General features: G+C 43.4%; 1 protein-coding gene across 6 annotated transcripts in view; it reads right to left on the reverse strand.

Annotated features, from left to right (window-relative positions):
* Positions 1 to 17,334, reverse strand: part of tna (Zinc finger MIZ domain-containing protein tonalli) — a 310,995-nt gene that overhangs the window by 5,942 nt on the left and 287,719 nt on the right. For all 6 annotated transcript variants that reach the window (XM_050193826.3, XM_055061980.2, XM_050193824.3 and 3 more), the window contains 5 exons: positions 14,045 to 14,112; positions 8,752 to 8,909; positions 8,525 to 8,653; positions 6,379 to 6,680; positions 865 to 1,278 (listed from right to left, as the gene is read on the reverse strand). In XM_050193826.3, the coding sequence (XP_050049783.2) occupies positions 865 to 1,278; positions 6,379 to 6,680; positions 8,525 to 8,653; positions 8,752 to 8,909; positions 14,045 to 14,112 (1,071 nt within the window). The remainder of the gene's footprint in view (positions 1 to 864; positions 1,279 to 6,378; positions 6,681 to 8,524; positions 8,654 to 8,751; positions 8,910 to 14,044; positions 14,113 to 17,334) is intronic.

Raw genomic sequence — 17,334 nt, forward strand, 5'->3', positions numbered from 1 at the left:
CTCTAGGGTAAATCCTTGCCGAAATTGCAGCTACATTTGTCAATACTGAGTGACTCAGTTACCCCAACAACAAAATTCTGAGCAACAGTGTTGCCAAGATAGTATTTCATAAGTGGAGGGTATGTACTGTGTTCAGAAGCTATTTAGTAATTATGATATGCAACTTTATTTTTTCCAAAGCAACATTTGTGGCTTCTTCTTAGTAAAAATGATCAGCAGCAATATTAGTGCTTTTGCTGACCACAAGAGGCTGATATACACGAAGCGTAGACAATTTTATAGTAAATTGTCTGATGCTGGTATGCAGCACACACAATACAGCGGAAGTCCCGTTGTCAAATTGAGGTGGAAAGAGCGCATGCATCAGAAGACAGCCAGCTTTGAGGCACCAAGTCATACGAAAGTGCAAGGATACCTCAGCTATTTTGCTTTTATATAATGTAAGCTTTCTAGTTAAGCCTAGCAGGAAAATAAACCTAAGCCGGACAATGTAACAATCTTTTTCTTTGATTATATTCTTTCCTTACCTGTTACGATAATGGTGGCATGCTGATTCCAAAGAATGGAATTGGAATCCAATCATTATGTCACACCTTGGTCCTCGGTTTTCATGCATAGCTAATTGATTTTGTGTTTCCCAAACTCCTTTACAAGGCTGTGCAGCCACAAACGTGCAGTGATAGGCCAATAGAACTGCTACACATGGAGCCAAGAAGCTTCCATGAACATCACCCCTCATCAAACAAACTCTCTTGACAGAACACTATTTGAAGACCTTTTTTGGCTGAAAACTGTATCGTGAAAGCAGCACGAGTTCAGCAATAGTGGCAACGGTACAGCAAGAATGAGATGCCTCCTACTCACATTGAGACCCTCCTGGCCTTGGCCCTCCCCATCAATCACGGCTGCAGGGTCAAAGCTCAGCTCGCTGAGGTCAGGAGCTAGGCTGTCTGGCCCTCCACTGCTTTCCAAGCCCTGTGGAGGCACACTGGGTGGCCCTCCTGGTGTGTGAGGAGTGTGCGGGGTATGAGGTGTCTGAGGCCCATTGCTCCCTACTGACAGCGGCCCCAGCTGTTGTTGCTGCTGCTGCTGCTGTTGCGGAGGAGCCTGTGGCTGGCTGGATGCTGGGGCGCTAGCCACACCGGATGTGCTCGGTGTCCCTGGGGCATTGCTCACAGAGTTCTGAGATCCTGGCCCACCACCACCTGGGTGGCGGCTCGAGGAAGTGCTTTGCGGTGCTGGAGGATCTTGGTGGTGGTTGGCCATTGGCATCATTTGCTGCAAGAAGCATTGTGCTGCTATAGCAGAAACAGTCTCTTTCTCATTGCCAAACATGATGTGCACACCTAGCTGCTGAAACTGGAAAAGGTGAAATAAACAATGAAGCCTCCTTGACTGTACTTCCCTTGACATAAAATTAAGACAGGTTTTCTGTCAACTTAAAGGGCAACTCTGGCAGTTTTTTTAAGTCTACACATATGTCAGAGAAACTTTTACTGCAGGCCATGCTCTACGTCCTGATCTTTTATTCAAAATTATACAGCTACGTGGCATTTTGCTTCTACATAAATGAATTTTAATGTCGCACATTGGGCCTGCACCAACTGTGCCCCAAATGACATCTTTCCAAAACTTTCCAAAAAATAACTACAGTTCTCACCCGTTTCAGATACAATAGGACCTCATTGATACGATGTCATTAAGCACCATTTCCTGACGTCAACGTTCATTATCCACAACAAGAAGTGACCCACTATAGTTCTGCTTCTCTTTTACCAGTTGATACAATCCTGGAAAACGATCTTTCATTACCAACATTCAGTATGTTTTTATACTACAATCATATAATACGTTTCATGGCCACTAGATCTTATGCAAACACGAAAAGGCGCGAGGCACACGTGGTTCAGAACAGTAGCTGCCCGTCGCAGCAGCTTTCCTGCAGTGCTCGCCTGCCCTTGTCACATGACAAGGTAGGCACGCGTTAAGCTTCCTATTCCAGTACCAACAAAACTCCTCACTGGTCATCCCCCTCCTCATTCACAGCTACTGCCGCCAACCCTATCGCGATAAACATCTGCATTTAACTGTTTGACAGTGCATGTGGCGTAGTGCTGTTGGAAACATGCCTCGTGCATTTAATGGGTGATAACCCTAACGCAGTGCTGTTCTCTGCCACCTCTTTGAATGCAACATACATTGCTTGCAGAAATGAAAGCAGCCCAATGAGAGCAAATTGGCTGAACAAGCTAAGTGCTGCCCTTGTGCACCGTTTGCACAGCGAGGAATGCAACAGGCAAGAAGACAGCTCACTCATGCAACACGTACGCCGGTCTGTTCGACAGTGGCGACAATGGCATTGAGGAAGTATGTCTTTGTTCCTCAAGGAAAAAAAAAGGAAAAGCTGAACATACTCGCAGTCGTCAGCCACAACACCAAGAGAAGGTGCACAGACATCTCCAGTAAACTTGGACGACTAGCAATGTGTGTGGCCTGCTCATCCAACGATCTTGGCTTGGCCCACACGTGTTGATGGCCATGTAATCTGTGAAGCCAACAGCCAGCCTATGTGCCTTGATGCGCACTGTCTTTCCACATGGCAAATGTTGGGGATGACATGAACGAGCGCACATGGCCAAGTGCATACACGGCCAAGTGCCATGTATTGGCGATTGTGTACGGGTGGGGTATGCCGAGAAAGCTGCCGACATCAATGCATGCCCAACGTTGGATTTCACATGATCTAATGACTTTTCTTGAAGATGTGGCCAGGGAGAGCACCTATAACATGCCGCATAGCTGAAATGCTGAAGTGAGGGACAGTACGGAATGTTCGCTTTAGGGCAAGCACACATACTACCAGCTAGGTCCCGGTGCTCATCCCGACAGCGTAGCGACAGCCAATGCTCGCGGTCATCAAGTGAACTCTGTTCATGTGTCTGTAGGCGTGTTACACCATGCTTTAATTAGTAAGAGAATGTTTACTGCAATCTACACAGCCCATAAAACGATGAGCATTACTTCATTTAATGGCCAAATACTTTGCTATCTCTATCAATGCAATGCCTTTTGGGTGAAACTGTGACATTTGAGTGAATTCGGCTTGCATGTTTTCCTGGATAGTATGTTCGTTTTTTCCAAAATGTATGAACGAGGTTCTGCCGTATAAAAAGACTGCATGATATAGCAAACGCCATACATGTGCATAACACTTCTGCCTATAACATTTGCAACGCCACTACTACATCACCTAGAATAGCACCACATATCAGTTTCAATATCAGTATATGTTTTTCTTGTTGCCATTTTTTAAAGCATTTTACAAGGTAATCTTAAAAAAAACAATTTAGCATACTGATGAGAAGGAAGTTATGCAAGAAATACAGTACACCTATTACCTAAAGATGTTCAAAAAGTCCTTAGAATTGCCCTTATTAAAACAATAACCATGACATCCCCAACACTTTCACAGCAAAGGCCGCTAACAATATAGAAAATGTTCAGCCTGATGTTATTCATCAAGGATCGGCACAGGTGGTCACCGTAAGAATGTGTAAATGATGGCCATGAAATATGTTGAACCTTGCTCTCCCTGCCCACGTGCTAAGCAAAAATTTCTTTACAAATGACACAAGTGCAGTAGACATACTGGTGCTATACATTTTGCTATAGATACTCCCATTTAAATTTTTGTTCAATGGCTGACAAAAAATAGAACAATTTAAAATATACCGTATTCACTCGAATCTAATGCGCGCCTTATTTCCGATAAAACGGCTCCAAAAATGCCATGCGCGTTAGAATAGAGTACGACCCAAAATCCGCGTTACCATATCGCCATCAGCATTAGAAAAATGGCCGCTAGTATGCGCTTCTAGCCTAGCTGCCGTAGCTTCCCCCATGTGCATACCTCCATGTTGTACGTGTAACCAGACGCTGGTGTAACCTAGTCTACCACCTGTCTTCCCGTTTTCTGCGTTCATTCAATCAGCATGGAAGCGCCAACTGCGAAGACACGCCGAGTCCACCAGGACAGTTATCATGTGCGTGGAGACTGACGAAAATCGGGCCACATCACGGGCGTTCGGAGTTCCCGAAACTTGCGTGCGGGACTGGCGCAAACAGAAGGAGAATATTTTCACCAGCAAAGCAACAAGGAAAAGTTTCAGTGGACCGAAGCAGGGCCGCTTTGCCGAAATAGAAGAGATGCTTACGGAATACATGCAAGAGCAGCGAGTGGCACAGCGGCCTGTGACGACCGATCTGCTCAAAGTACAGGCGATGCAGTTAGCCCTACAAAAAGGGGCTAAGGTAGAGTGACTTCAAAGCGAGAAGGTGCTGGCTATAAAATTTTATGAAAAGGCTTTTCTCTTGGAAGGCGGACAGGGATATGCCAAAAATTGCCCGAAGAATATGAAGAGAAATTGCACAGTTTTCAGCGGTACGTGTAGAAGTTGCGCCATAGAAACGGCTACCACTTGGGACAAATTGGAAATGCCGATCAGTCGCCGCTCTACTTTGACATGCCTGCCACCACAACCGTTGAAAAGAAGGTGGCGAAGCAAGTGCACATTGTCTTCAGGCCATGAAAAAAACTAGAGTCACCACAATGCTTTGTTGCACTGCGGATGGGCACAAGCTGCCCCCGTATCTTATCTTCAGACGGAAGACGCTCTCGAAAGGAATCGTGTTTCCGAGTAGCGTGATTGTGCGCGCAAATGAAAAAGGTTGGATGACCATGGACTTGGTCACTGACTGGATTGATAACGTTTGGTGGAAGAGACCTGGCAGCAGTTTGGGTCTGCATGGGATGCTTGTGCTCAACGCGTTCAGGTGCCACCTTGACCAGCGCATCAAGGACAAGCTGGCTGCACGCAACACCGACCTTGTCGTCATACCCAGCGGCATGACATCGCAACTCCAGCCGCTCGATGTTCGTTTGAACAAGCCAGTGAAAGATGGAATTCGGGCGCTCTACACCGAATAGCTTGTCAGTGGCTGCCATGAATTCACGCCTGCCAATAAAATGAAGCGTGCCTCGCTGCAGGACTTTGCTGGATGGGTGAAAGATGCATGGTGCACAGTCCCGTCTGCCATGGTCAACAAGGCCTTTAAAAAGTGAGGGATTTCGAATGCCATGGACGGCACCGAGGATCAAATGCTTTGGTCTGTTGATAGCGATAAGGAGTTGTCTGATAGCGACGACGAGTGATATCTATTGCCCCATGCGACTCGTACAGGAACAGTGAAAATCTTGGCAGAAAGATACGCCTCTTCCATTTGTTTTTATTGATCGCAACTTAAGTGTATTAGGAATAAATCTGTTTTTTCCAAATGTGAGAAAGTAGTATTTCCATATGAAAGCATGAGGTGCATGAGGTATTGCACTCTTTATTTTTTGGGGGGGGGGTCATGGAAAACAGGTGCATGTTACAATAGAGGTTTGCATTTTTAAAAATTTTTGGGCCACGGAAAATGGGTGTGAGTTATAATCGAGGGCGAGTTAGACTCGAGTAAATACGGTAAGCGCATTACAGCCCACTCCTTTAAAGACAAACCCTGTTAACCTGTTTCATGCCATGGACGAGCCGAGTTGTTCTATGCGTTTCCTGTAAAAACGGCCAAGGATGACCTCAGGGTACTTCTCATTTTCTTGCAATTATTTTCTCATCAATGATACTTTTCACTTTCAGGTATAGTGATGTTAAGCTTCACTTTTGCAATGAATTGAGATTCTGTATAAGTGAACAATTAAAATACTGTCAACACTGCTTTTCGTAAAGAGCTCCTAAGTAATTAATTTTGCCTTTTTTGGTCTGGATACAGAATAACAGCACGAAATGTTAAGGAGTTAAGACAAGTCTCAGATAAGTTGAACAGTTTGGGGAGCTACAGAGGTACCGTATCCTTCTGCTAAATGCAACTTCTGATATGACCGATTTGCAAGGTTTCTTCAGGTTAGTCTTAAAGTGAGTCAGTGTGTTTTGGCTTGGCTTTTTCATAAACTCATAAGTTGTTCATGTCTGACTGCAGGCTGCCCACATAAGTCATGGAAACAGTAGGTTAAAGAGCAATCGTAGCACCTGCTGCAGAGCCCAAGCATGAGGCTTAACTGCACAGCTCAACTGGTTTCCAACTGATTGTTCACCAACGCTGATGATGTTACAAAGAGTGATTACCTCAAAGGTTAGATTTAGCACCTGCGCGTAGCAATGATTAACAGACACACACGCTGCTGTTAGAATCAGTTGAAAAGTGAGAACATCTATATTTGTGTGGCATTTATTGTGTAATGCTTGCCAGGAGAGCTTCCAGGCACTGCAAGTTAGTGACAGAACAAATCCTGTGCTAAAATGTAAGAAATGTGTCCAGTCTTACCTGTTCATGATGGTTCAATGACTTCTCCATGGCAGCCAGGTGGTCCAGAGAGGCCACACTATCATTCAAATGAGAGAGAGGGCTGCCAAAGTCGGACGCCTGAGACTGGAAGTCAAAGCCGCCATTGCGGCTGCCATAGCCCATTCCATTAGGCATGCCAGAGCCATTGCCCATGACAGGTCCATTGGGCATGCTTGGGCCACTAGCCATGACTGGACCATTAGGCATGCCAGTGCCACTGGGCATCACAGGGCCACCAGGCATGACTGGCCCATTGGCCATACTGGGTCCATTCACGATGGCTGTGTAGAGGAAAGACAAGGATGCTAAAGGTCACTTTGTGCATAGATTAAATGTGGGTGCAAATAGCAAAAGCATGCTAAGAAACAATCATGCAGGTGCTTTAGCAGTACTATAACCTACCACAAGCATGTGTGCTCACACACATACAATGCTGAATTCGAATGACAGATTCAGAGCACTTTCAGAACAAATTTTTCTGGTCATTTGGAGCCAGTCTTTTCCAATGGCAGACCTACAGCAGACTTCCAGCCATGCCAGCTCCACTACACCACCAAAATCGGTGTTTCCAAACAAAAGTTAAGCATTCTGGGATTTTACGTGCCAAAACCACATTATGATTATGAGGCACGTCGTAGTGGGGGACTCTGGATAAATTTAGACCACCTGGGGTTCTTCAACGTGAACCCAGTGCATGGTACACAGGCGTTCTTCCATTTTGCCCAAATCAAAATGCGGCAGCCACACCCGGAATTCTATCCCAAGCCTTCAGGCTTAGTAGTGCAATGCCACCAAGGCAGGTACGAAAGTTGGTGCGCCATACTTTCTTCAGCAGCTTTTCACAGAGGTAGTCTGCACAGCAGACAGCACCAGTCAGCAGAAAGCCATTTTGTTAGTATTCAGCCGCAGTGATGGATAATGATTTGTGTCCCACTGTTGTGCTGCCCTTATTTGGGTTAAAAGTACAAACTCGAAGCGCAACAATTCAAGTTCAAGAAATCAGAAATCTGGCTTGGACAATGACAGAGAAATTAACTTGAGTAGATGCGCCTGACAAACAGTCTTATTCACCAACAAAGACCGAAATTGCGTGCTTACCGAGAAGAACTGTTCACTAGCACTCAAACAAAGAGGTAAGGTAGAAGTTGCTTGTTGATCAGGTTGCCTATTCCTAACTGTTTGCATAAGCATAAAAGTTTTTATTCACTGAAATAACGGAAGCTGCGCACGCAATTCAGCATGTCGTGACAATCTGGCCAGGCACTTTTTGTGGCAGGCTATTGAAATTCAGCATAAGAAGATCTGTAGTTATTAAGATACCACACAAGAATTTTTCTCACTAGCAAAATGCATGCAGAAATATAATATTTTGAAGTCCTGTAGGAATAAAGCCACAAGAATGTTTTTCACATGTTTGTCACACCTAAATAGCCAGACTAAGTGATCCATTCACACAGCTGTAAATCACACACTAAAACACATAAGCAAATTAATGTAGGAGTTACAAACATCGACACAGTATTTATGCAACCACTGTAGTTTTGTCACTATGAGATATTGTTTTCATTGCACAATATGATATAGCAAGTGAACACCAAAGTTGCAAGACCAGATTTGTGGTTTTAAATCTCTTATTGCTAACTTATTTCCTTTAAATGCCGCTGATTAAGGGGCAACCGTATGTACCATTTAGAGAAAACAATATCTCCTGCACCGAACAGGACCAGACAAAGCAAACAGACTGTACAAAGTTAGATTTTCAGAAGCTTTAGAGTATTAAGCTTTTCATTTTGCTCTAGCTTGCAGTAAATAAATAGCACGCACAAAGATAATATTCCAGTACAATCTGTAACCTTTAACAGAACACATCATTCCTGACAACCGAAAAATTTCCACTACCTACTACACTTTTCTTTTCTCGTCTTCTCGAAGGTCACATATGTTATATTTAGATGTAAGATACATTTAACTCAACCTGCAGCCTTAGTAAAATAAACCTCCAGTCGTAAGATGGTCATAGCAAAAAAATTTACAGTATTCCCAATAATTGCAACAGGAAATATTGCAATTATCCGGACAAGGAAAGCAATAGCTAAGCAGTAATGCCTATAAAGAATATACTCACACTGCATGTCAGGCGGGGGCAGGGCTGGGTAAGGTGAGAGACCCTGTCCCATTTCCCAGCTACTTGTAGTTGGCATTGTCATGCTGCTTGGGGACATGGCCTTCAGTCGCTTGCCACCACTGCATGACTCTGAAGCAAACAAAAGAATAACCATACAAGACTCGCTAAATACAAGGGGCACTGGTTCTACGTGGGTCAATTGGCTGAATACATAAATGGCCACACACCTGTCCCATCATGTTCATCCTTGATTGATTTGAGAGTGACAGGCTTCCAGCTAGCTGTCGCATCGATGGTAACTTCCTCCACATCAGAGTTGCTCAGGTTGGTCAAAATACCCCACATGTATTGGTCGACTTCCAGACCCTCAAGGATGGCAGTTTTGCTGCAGAAAAATGCCACACAGAACAGCGTTCAACTGTGGGAAATTCTTAAAAGTCAATGAAGGCTTAGCAATTTGTACAACCAATAGAACTTAAATTATTTCTCATTAACTCAGTGAGTTGAATAAGCCAAACTTACTGTCTAATCCTCCCAAACATGTGTATTATTGCACATCACCCCCGAGTCTTTCAGCAGCATTTGACCACATGTTGATTAATTCATATCAGCACTACCCTATGCTACTGTGAAAATGTAAAAATGATGATGATAGTGGTGGTGAAAAAGAAAAGCAAAAGTGGCAAATTACAGATGCCGCAGAAATTGATTACCAAGAGAATAATAAACACTCTCAAGTGGGTCCATCCAATGGATATTCAATTGCCCCTCTGACTTATAATAGGAAATTGTTATTTCTGCAAGCCTGCTCAATGCTGTTGTAATAACCAGGAGGCTTGCTCAGTTACAAAGGTGCATTTTAAATGACGCAAGTGATAAGCCACTACCATGTCACAATACCCATCGGTTAGGCTGAGAGGTCCTCGCTGCTTACTCTTGACAAGCTGCACACAGTAGAACCCCGCTGATACGTTCCTCATTCAGACGTTTTCCTGGGTATAACGTCAGTGAAGCATGGACCCAGCAAAGGACTGATAGACACCTATGTATTAGAGCAACCTTTGATGCGTCATCCGTTCTTGTGTGATAGGTTGCAACATTGGCTAAATATTACAAGAACAATAATAAGTGTACAGCCTATACTAGCAGAAAAAATCTTTAAAAGAACAAACAGGATAGACACCCTCTAGCTGCACACTTCTAACCACCATAAATGTGAGCTTTTGACGTACCACGGTCTTAGCAGGTGCAGTCGTGGGTAATATTCCCAAAATTTTGGACACCTTACAATGTGTCGTTTGATAATTCAGATGCCGCCTACATGACCAAGTGCTAATTTGGCCAGAGAGTCGAGCAGAAATAATATTTTGGTTTCGATACATTGCCGGCATGGTCATCAGCCATGTCACTGGTGCCTCCTTGAAACCAAACCTAGCAAAGCCTAGGCAATCCGGTAGTCGCCAACCACACCCCAGCCACAGGACAAGCCAAGCCACTAAGTTGCAAAGGCTGAATCAACTGCATTTGCTATTTGTTGTGAGAGTTCCGCATGTCCAGCGTTTGTTCATGTAAAATTGTGACACGGTCTCGTGTAACTTCTTCTCAGGCAGCTTCGAGTGGCGCCAACTCCACCCTCGATGTCTGCACCGACAAGGACGGTGATTAAGAGACGCAACCGCTGAACAATGAGTGCTACAAAGGAACCTGCAATCATTCTGTTATCGCAGCTTGGTCGACTTTTATGTTGCAGAAGAGGATGAAGATTTGAGGCATGCACTGACTGTACTTTCGCCTAGCTGTAGTGACAGTATGACAATGATCGAAATATGGACCAACCAGGTCGCAGACAAGAGTATATGCGTGCAGTAACGCATTGACAAACTTGGGCCATATCCTCGAACGAACACTTTCGAAGCTGCTTTCGTTCTTTTAGCACCACACGGGTTAAAAGGCGATAGCGATCTTTGGCACTGTGCCAAGAATACCATCGCTCGTTGACGCTACTGTGTCCGGCACTCGTCATACGTCGCAAAAGTGAAGTTATCCTCGAAAGAAGTAACCCAAGAAAATGACGCACCTTTTTCAGCCACTTGTGGAATTAGTCGCCCATTTTCTGCTGAATCGAATATTTCTGACCTATAGGCAGTCCCCGTTGAGTCCAAATTAAAGGCTGGGTACTGTAACTACTTTACAGGCTAAACCATGCATAATATATTTTATTACATAACAGCATGTGCGCATGATTTTAACATAATGCTTGCAGTCCCATGGAAAACATATTAGAGGGGTTCTACTGTTTGGACTCTCATGAGTGTTTGCACATGTAGTATCAATTGGATGAGCTGAGGAGAACTGTTGCTTCCAGTCACATTTTATTTTAAAAAAAGGAAAAAGAAAATAAAAAAAAGAAAAGAAGGATCCAATAGAATGTTCATGAAGTAAAGGTGTAGTAAAAACCTGTCATTTCTATCATTCAAATATTCTCTCTGCTCCCAAGAGACGTGAGCTGATGTTCTGTTGTATTACAAAAGACACATGCTACACTCCCGAGTTCAAAGTAAGGAAATTATGCAAAATGTAACAAGCCCCTAACTCCCAGTTACAAAAAATGAAGCGTGGAGAATTTACCTTCCCACAACAGAAATTCAGTCACACCTAATTTCTATTGTCATTACTGTCAGACAGCTCTTTGCAGTGGATGGCACTGAGGACCATAAGAACATTGTTTCTTGAATGACTTTGCAACCATCATGAATATCATGGGATTTAGATGCAGGCGTTGGCCAACACTTAATTCATCATTCGCCGGTTGATGATCCGGCGGTCTCCAAAGCACCAAAAACGCATGATGTGGCTTTGATCCGACTAGATTTTCTTTTGAATAAGCTTTATGATGAAAATGGCATGTCACTGCTCCCAAACTACCGTATTTACTCGAAAATAGGTCAACCCCTATATGTTGTGCTCGCCAAGAAATAAAAAGAAATTTGTTGAATATAGGTTGACCCATTAGAATTAGCACGTTAGAATCGAGTACGGCCCTAAACCTGCCTTACCATATCGCCAACGGCACTTCAAAATGGCCACCTCGTATGCATTTCAAACCTAACTGCCGTAGCTGCCTCCATGTGCTGTAGTACGAGTGCTTAGGTATTAGTCCACCGTCTGCCTTCCTGTTTTCTGTGTTTGCTCTATCAGCATGAAGTGCCGAGTTCATCATGATGCCGCATTTAAAAGGGAAGTGATCATGTTTGCGGAGACAACAGAAATCGGGCCTCATCACGGGCGTTCAGAGTACCCGAAACTTGCATGCGGGACTGGTGCAAACAGAAGGAGGTGGTTTTTACCAGCAAAGCAACACAGTGGACCGAAGCAGGACGTATTTTGAACGATCCACTTGGGCAATAAGATTGCCACGGCCCTATCTTGAAAGCGATCTGCGACAGGGACAGAGTCCACCGCATGCTGTTTTCGCCACTTATAGCCCGCACTGAAGCGAAAGGCAGCTGCTGCTGTGCGCTTCCTCACTCCAGCATTTTGACAGCGAGTTTCTTCAGTCATTGAGTGAGATATGTTCAGGTTTGCTTATGTGAGTGTGACACCATGCTTGTTAATTTAGTTAGTGCTGTACTGTATGGGTGCAGAGTAGTGTACGGGTGCGCATTACAATCAGTGCACATTAGAATAGAGCAAATAAGGTGACTAGTGATTTGCGTGACTGCGGCTTCATATGGTAACGGCATGCATGGCAGGGCATTTTGGTTTGCGGCCTTGGCCCTCACGGCTCCAGCGGCGGCTCTGTTGCATATTGGAACTCCGTTAACTCATTACTTTTGCTAGCTTTGATCACGAATATAGGTCGAGATTTTTTGGCGCCAAATATGGGTTGATAGCTAATTATGGGAAACATTTCTGGAAAAAAAAGGTCGAGCTACATTGAAATAAATATGATACATAAAAAGTTCTCTTACTACCTTGAGATGACAATCATAATGAGATTGGCTCTGTGGTAGATTAATTAAATTCTGGGGCATTATGAGCCAAAACTAAGATCCGATTACGAGGCACACTGCCGTGAGGGACTGCGGATCAACTTCGAAAGCCTGGTGTTCCTTAACGTGCACCCCATGCATGGTACACAATTTTTTTTGCATTTCGTCCCCATCAAAATACAGCCACCGCCGCGGGGATTTGATTCCGTGACCTCGTGCGTAGTGGTGCAACGCCAAAGCCACTAAGCCGCTGCAGCGGGTTCTGATGGTAGATTGTTGCCAACGCCATGAACATGCATTTGGTTTTGTATCTAACGTGTAGGCAATGAACGGACCCATTATCTCGGGGAAAAATAGGCCTGCATTAGAATCAGCTAAGTGCAGTACATCAACACAGCATCATTCAAGTACAGTCTACGCTCGTCACAATGGACCCGCGTACAACAGACTTTCGGACATAACGAACCATATTTCAGCCTTGGTTTGTTCTACCTATTTTATTAATGAAACGAAGTTCACTTTTAATGGACTGCATTACAATGGACTACTAGCTACAGCGGACGAAACTAGCTGCAATTTTTTTAAAAATTAGGAATATAAAACGTACTTTTGCCATGTCAACACGGGCTGACAACTGACTTGAGAGGGTCAGCCAACGATCGCAGCTCAATATGACGCATGCCAGGTAGGAAGGCGGGGCAGAAACACACCGTCTCTTCTTTCGCGCACGAGGCACAGAGGCGGGGAGCGGGGAGGGGCGAGAGAGAGAGGGGGGTTCTACTCCGGCGGTTGCTGCTTACGGCACGGGTGCCATATCTTAAAAGCGATCTGCAATGTGAACAAAGTGCATGCCCGCACGGGCCTCATCTTCAAAGCGATCTGCGATGCGGACAAACTGCGCCCAGTGCCAGCAGCTTTGTATGCGCTGTGCTTACACGACGGTTAGTTCACGTTGAAGGGAGAGACAGCACGAAGGTCAATTCGCTCGTTGCTGCTGCGCTTATCTTGCTTAATTTGCTATTGCAATTGATGCTTCGATTTTCGGGCAAAACTGCGACTTTTCTTGTTCATTTTTTTTACTTTGGACGTTCGTCTCTCACTCTTTGCGATAAAGTTGTTAGACATCACGACGAAAGTTTCGGAAGTGAGGTGTTTCAGATAATACGGACGTCGGATGAAACAGGCGTTTTTCGTTGGATTATCAGGGTCCGTTGTAACAAGCGTCGACCATAATTTCTTTTTTCCCCATTCCCTCTAGTCATGTTTAAGCATGGAGAAAGTAGTTACCTGGCAACACTGACGCACAAAGCAATGGCACAATAAAGAACCTTTAAGCTTGTGCTGATTAGGAAAAACCTTGTCTAAGGGTATTGCAGCCAGAGGGGCGTGTTACCGTGACTGTGGGCGGGTTGCAGTGGTGCCTGTGCAACCACCCTTCGGAAAAGTACAATCTCTCTTATTTTTTTAAATGCTGGAGTGTTCTTGAAAACTGAAAGTGTAATCAGCAGGAAACATCAGTAAACCTTACCTGCACACTGGGCACCGCCATGACCCTCGTTCACAGTTCAGTTGCAGGTAAGATTCCAGGTCAAAGCACTGCAGTGCATAATAAGCAAAATTTTAGACACCATTTCAAAACGAAAAAGAAAATATGACACCAAAATGGTCTACATGTGCATGCCTAACCAAATATTTCACTGGTTACACATGCTGGCATAACAAGTACTAAACATGCTATATCAAGAATTTCATCAAGTAAAAGTAATACTAAAATGAGAAATATTTTTCTATAGAGGCGACTGTCGCCCCCAAAAAAACATGCACACACACACACACTATGCAAGCACTCAAGAAATGTAACGAGAGACTGATCACAAGTTGAAGTCATTTAATTATTGCCACCGCATTACTGAAATGTATGTCATGATGTAGTGACAAAGACACTTAACAAACTACCCTTGCAGTATTTAACCTTTTACTTAGCCTCTGCTCAACTTTGTTGAACATTTACACAATCATGTTTATGCACTAACTACTTATTAAAACAACAAGACACTTCCAGGTCACTTAAAGGCAATGTTTTTCTTTTTGCTTATACAAATGACCAACACAGCTTTCTGTCAACAAACCTAATGAGAAAGCTTTAGCCTCCTATCTAAATACATGAGAAATGAGAAAACATTTTTCTTGGCAACCAATGCACTGAATTTATGGTTTGTTGCATTTAAAAGAAAAAAGCTAAAATCTAGTGACTGTTGAAAGTGGCTCTTTTTATTTGGACCGACTTTTTTAATAAAAATTTTTTAAAAGTGCAAAATTTAGAAAAACAAAACTATCAAGTTTACAACTCTGTAGCTCAGCGATAAAAAATGTTATCACAATTCTGAAAACTGCGCTGAATAATACATCTAAAGTGGACAAAGTTAATATATTATACACCCCTGTGAAACACATTACTAATTTATGAATAGGACTCCTGCAAAACTCATGTATACATTGTAACAAATCCATCTAAGCTGTTAATACACCGAATGTGTCCACATTAGTGGATGAAGTTTACAGAGCTGTGATAACTATTTTTGGTGCAGAGCTACAAGTTCGTAAACTCTGTACTACTAATTATTTTTATTTTTTTTAGCTTGGCAATTTCAGCAATCTTTATTAAAGAAATTCAGGCCCTAAACCAAAATTCCACTTTCTAAAGTCATTAGAATTTTACTTTCTCTCTCAAATGCCACAAATTTCATTAAAATTGGCCCTGAGGTTTCTTTCAGAAAAGTGTTTCTGCATATTAAATGTATTTGCATAAGCGACATCGGAGTCGAGCCCAGGCAGAAGCTTCCTCTTATCACCAAGGGCTGTGCAGGCTGTGAGCACCATGGCAACAAGGACAATTTGGAAACTAACGATGTAACTTTATGCACAGGTTATGCCGCAAAGATGACACTGAATGCATTTGTTTCTCTTTCAATGTGCACTGACACGCATGTTCATAAAGGCAACAGCAGAACTGAGACACAAAAAACCAATTTCTCCGGTCTGCAAAGGACTTCTAATAACAACCAACTCCAAAAGACATGGTCCAATTTCTCTTCAAATTAAACTTTGAAGTGCAACATCACGCACATAGTTTACTCCCATTCACAAAGGGTCTAGTATTTGCGATGCATTACAGTCCACTTCAGTTAATTCAACTCCCATGGAACATGCAACTATCAAAAGCTTTAGCTAAACATCGAACTGATGGTTTTGATTGAACTGCACATTTATTACTCGTAATGATGGTTTGAGCTCAGGCTCATAAATAGCAACCACTTGAACAATCTCACAAGAATGATGCGATCAATTGTGCAAATGAGCAATATTCTCATAGTAAAACAATCATAGATACTCATCCTGAAATGTTTGATAATACAGTCGAGCCCGGCTATATCGAACTCTAAAAAAAACGCCCATCAGTTGGATATAGAGCATAATTCGATATAAGCCAACTAAATAAATGGATGTCATAAAAGCACATACCATTTATAAAATCACTTTATTGATGAAACTAGCTTAGTTTCGCATGAAATAGCCCTGCATTTTCTTCTGCTTGGGCAATTTCGCTGCCTGCAATGCACGCACTTCCCCACATTGTCTAAGGAGTCGGAGCAGCTGAGGTCGCAACCTTCTGCATTCGCGCAGAAGCACCGGACTAGTGCAAGCACACCGATCACTACGGAGGATGTGGGCAAAGGACCGTCATAGCTTTCCTCATTGTGCCCAATTTCACTTCTGCTCGGTACAATGTCAGCAATGTACAGGGTGTCTACCAAGCTGACATTTCCAAATTCCCTGAGTTTTCCAGGTTTTCCCTGAGTGCCTTTGCAAAATTCCCTGAGTGACGAAGAACTATGTTTTATGTCAAGACGGGCTGAAACCATGTCGCCCAATGCTGTCACCCTCTAGTAAGCATACGAAAATCTTTTTTTAAAAATGACTTAATCAAGTTTGAATACTAAGGAGTAGTGTTTATATTATTTAAAAAGAGAATAGAAGGGAGGGGTTAGTAAAATGCACAGCAAATAAAATCTCTTTAAAGTAATTTGCAAATCGAGTCGGACATTCTCAAATCCAAATAAAAAGGAGATGCATACAGAAGCAAATATTTTCGAATATGAGCTATTTCTATCAACTGATAGCAAGCTCAGTGGTAGGAGGCCCCAACTTTGTCGCAATTGAGGTTCTCTCTCATCAGCTTGCAAGTCAACCTCAACTGTCCTGACATACTCTCAGCCCGCGCAGTGTTGTGTTTCACTGCTTTAAAGAGTTTATTTTGGTTTGGATGAGGCACACCTGCATCTCGGCATCAGCCAACACTTTGTCTTTTGAGCTCAAGCTCCTTCATATTGGCGGCTGCACGCTTCCTTTCCCGTTCATTCCTCAATGGGTAGGTCCTTTCTGTACTTGTCCTCCTTCTGCCACTGGTTCGCCCCACGGACCATTTGAAGCATCTTCTTAGTTGCACAGTCCACATCTTATTTTTAGAACTTTCTAAGGGTTGCGAAAATGTCCGAAAAATCGGCCAGTTGGAATAAATAAATGCATGTCATTTACTGCCCTTAAGGACTCAATCCGCCACAGGCGCATTCAACAACGCTCTGCAGGCCTGTCGGCACACGTATTAGGCATATTGGTGCTCATACTGCTGTTTTTTCCAAGTGAGAGAAAGTAGTATTTCTATATGAAAGTACGAGGTGCGTGGTATTGTACTCTTTTTTTTTTTGGTCATGGAAAACGGGTGCGCATTACAATCGAGGTTTTCACTTTTTTTACTTT

The sequence above is a fragment of the Dermacentor andersoni genome, chromosome 1 (genome assembly GCF_023375885.2).
Source record: "Dermacentor andersoni chromosome 1, qqDerAnde1_hic_scaffold, whole genome shotgun sequence".
NCBI lineage: Eukaryota > Metazoa > Arthropoda > Arachnida > Ixodida > Ixodidae > Dermacentor > Dermacentor andersoni.